General features: G+C 34.8%; 1 protein-coding gene across 2 annotated transcripts; it reads right to left on the bottom strand.

The window, feature by feature from the left end:
* Positions 1 to 395: 395 nt before the first annotated feature.
* On the bottom strand, positions 396 to 2,553 carry LOC133283664 (protein ANTI-SILENCING 1-like). Of its 2 annotated transcripts, none has more exons than XM_061480558.1 (3): positions 2,108 to 2,553; positions 1,704 to 1,872; positions 396 to 745 (listed from the first exon to the last, which is right to left on the bottom strand). In XM_061480558.1, the coding sequence occupies exons 1-3, from the start codon at positions 2,462 to 2,464 to the stop codon at positions 702 to 704; spliced, it is 570 nt and encodes a 189-aa protein (XP_061336542.1). In that variant the 5' UTR covers positions 2,465 to 2,553; the 3' UTR covers positions 396 to 701. The 2 variants fall into 2 exon arrangements, with proteins under 2 accessions (XP_061336542.1, XP_061336543.1); XM_061480559.1 differs by lacking the exon at positions 396 to 745 and adding an exon at positions 817 to 1,104.
* Positions 2,554 to 2,882: the final 329 nt, after the last annotated feature.

The raw sequence follows: 2,882 nt of genomic DNA on the forward strand, positions 1-2,882 counted from the left end.
TTCCTTTGTTTAAATATAACAAAAGCATGACCTACATCATGAATTAATTATCATGTCATTATGAGTTGCATACATGAGGCATGTTGAATAAAATTATTGACCTTGAAACAAATCCAAAGCTCGTGATCCCTGGAGGGAGGGGAACGTGTATACATTATTATCCATCTTATGGAAAACCATGATCAAAGGCTAGTTCTCACCAACCAAATTCTATTTCTATTAGGGGGGAACCCTAAAACAGAACAAATAGGAAGTTACAAGTTAGTCAGTTCCAGTGGTTATTTAAAGTGACAACTGCTCGATCTGTATTTAAATAATAATAAGTGAATCACAGTCATAAACTATATCCAAAGAAAGAAGTGATATAAAAAGGAAATGCATACCAAAAGGTCAAGAAACTACATTGATTCAAGGGCACCAAATTTCACAATCAAATGTCATTAAATGCAAATGAATCATCATTTGTTTATAATCTAGCATGAATTACAAGCAAGCACCAATCCGTGCAGTACAACATACAGAATCAGATCTTCAAGTGACTTCCATCACACAAAATTCTAATTTGTGTTCCATATTTGGTAACTCTGTACAAGATTCCTAATGCAGCTTTTCACTAGGAAGTCATTGTCTTTTTGTCAAGCTTCAACTACTAGAAAGGCACTTCCTCCCCAACACAATAATCATTTACCTGTTGCTTCCTACTAACTTCCATCTTGACTTTCTCTTTTGTTAAATATATTTTTAACTGCAACAAGTTGAGAAAAACAATCTATAAGATATTCAAGAATTTAAAACTAGATAGAATCACACTTATGCTATTTCCTATGGTTCAGGGGGGTTGTTTACATCTGCTGTGAAATATTTTGGTGTACTAACAACTGAAACATTATGATTAAACAAGGAAAAGCATTCAAAGTATTTTACAACTCAATTTTGAAAACATATAGGTCCACGTAAGAACTAAACATTCTCATTATTAAACAAAAGAAACATCAAATCAGGAGGAGTGACTCGATTGGCAATCAGAGCTTCATGTCGATGAACTCTATCTGCAATGCAGGGTATTTGAATCTCACTAGCTGCATTTTGTGGCCCAGGCCACACCTTCAAAAGGATGAGTAAGGATTAGTCCCACACCAAAAGGAAGTGGGGACGCCTCATGGGAGACCAAAAAAATAAGAAAAACATTCAACATGGATGTGAAAAAAGTGCACTTTCAAGTTTCTCCAAATCTCCCTCCAATTACACTAAACAACTGAAGATAATAACCTAAGTTTGATTGTAAAATACTATGACAGATATTGTCATGAACAATTTAGTGAATTTTTTCTTCTTTTAAAAAAGCTATAAAACCATATCCCTTGAAACCCCAACTTGCAAGGAAATCCTTATATACAGGCTTACCCTTGTATTTTTTTGCAAAGAGACTATTTTTTTAGATTCAAACAAGTGACCTATGGCCACCAAGGAGTAGCTATATCACCACTTCAAGTTCTCCCTCTTTTTCTTTTCATAAAAGGAAAGTTTTAGCTAAATTCTTAAAGCACAAGATAAGCGCAATAAAAAATCAAGTCATATGAGAGTGAGTGCCGCCGAGTGTGTGAGAAATCCCTTAACCTGACAGCTATATGTGTGATTCCATTTTAAAACAAAAACTATGAGGAATTTTACAGCACAATTCTTAAATGAAGAAGACCACATACCTTCAATTCCAGCAATCTTGTCATCTATCTCATCCAAAATTTTCTTCTCCCCAACATTAAAGAAACGACGGAATACAAAATGAGCCCTTTGAAGTTCTTCATCCGATGGTTGTGGATTCCTGTCATCCTTAGAAATACAAACAACATTGCATTTTCCAGCAACAGCTTCCTGATGTGGTACACAAAATGATCAAACACATAGCCAATTCAATTAAAGTTAAACATTGCTAGTCAGCACCAAACCAAGCTAAATTGAATAATCGATAATTAAAATCAAAAACCAATTAAACGAGATTAATGTAACTAAACAAGTCACATATAACTTTTACCCCCCAAAAACCATAAACAACATTATTAAAGGCCAAACAAGAGAGAATTCAAAAAAGTTAAAAAAATCCAATTACCAAAGGATTGACATTTGTGAGGCCTATGCCTTCACCACAAGCAAAGAACAATTCGTTGTCAAGAATCTCGATTCCTTCAGTGAACTTTTGAATCTCACGCGGACGGAAAAACCACTGAACCTTAACTTTCTTGGACTTGTCACGATTCTCCCATATCTTTATGATCTTCCCAATATAAGGCTCGGGTTCACTTTCAATGTGAAGATACACATTATCAAAGAGTGCGTACTCATCACCATCGTATGTGAAAGAACCGTAGAATTGAACATCCTTTTTCTTACCACCAATTCCTCTCTTTTTGCCCCACTTGAATTCAAGACTCTCTTCTTCTTCTTCTCCCATGTGTGGTTCTGCCATATCAATTCTGATACGAAGAGAAAAGGAAAATAAAAAAGAGGGAAATTTTGTAGAACAAGCTCTAACCTCTCTGTGGTGAGAGAATTGAACACGGCGCAAAGAACTGAAGTCAAATACAAAACCCTGACACGACCTTAGTATCTTATATGGTACAGCTGGCACTCCCAGCCGCTATTTTCGTAATTAGATTTTTTGTTTTGCAGCTAGATTCGTCCGGATTTTGAGACCGGCTTTGAACCATTTTATAGGGATTTTTTTTGTATGATATAGTTAAAAATAGAAGTTATATTTATAATTTCTTTTTTCTTATGTTCTTTTTATAATTATTTTTATAGTTATTAGATCATTATGTTATTTTACAACTAGGGGTGTTCGCGGTCTGGATTGGATCGGTTTTGAAATAAAATTCATCCGATCC

This window comes from Gastrolobium bilobum, unplaced genomic scaffold, assembly GCF_033153095.1.
Source record: "Gastrolobium bilobum isolate Gb01-03AN ecotype WA unplaced genomic scaffold, APGP_CSIRO_Gbil_v1 utg18685, whole genome shotgun sequence".
NCBI lineage: Eukaryota > Viridiplantae > Streptophyta > Magnoliopsida > Fabales > Fabaceae > Gastrolobium > Gastrolobium bilobum.

What these genes read in the sequence shown, in the direction of transcription:
- LOC133283664 (XM_061480558.1), bottom strand. Translation starts at nt 2,464, where the DNA reads ATGGCAGAACCACACATGGGAGAAGAAGAAGAAGAGAGTCTTGAATTC. An exon ending in TCACAAATGTCAATCCTTTG is followed by an intron (nt 1,873 to 2,107) that starts GTAATTGGATTT and finishes GTACCACATCAG; the next exon opens with GAAGCTGTTGCTGGAAAATG. An exon ending in CAAGATTGCTGGAATTGAAG is followed by an intron (nt 746 to 1,703) that starts GTATGTGGTCTT and finishes AACTTGTTGCAG; the next exon opens with TTAAAAATATATTTAACAAA.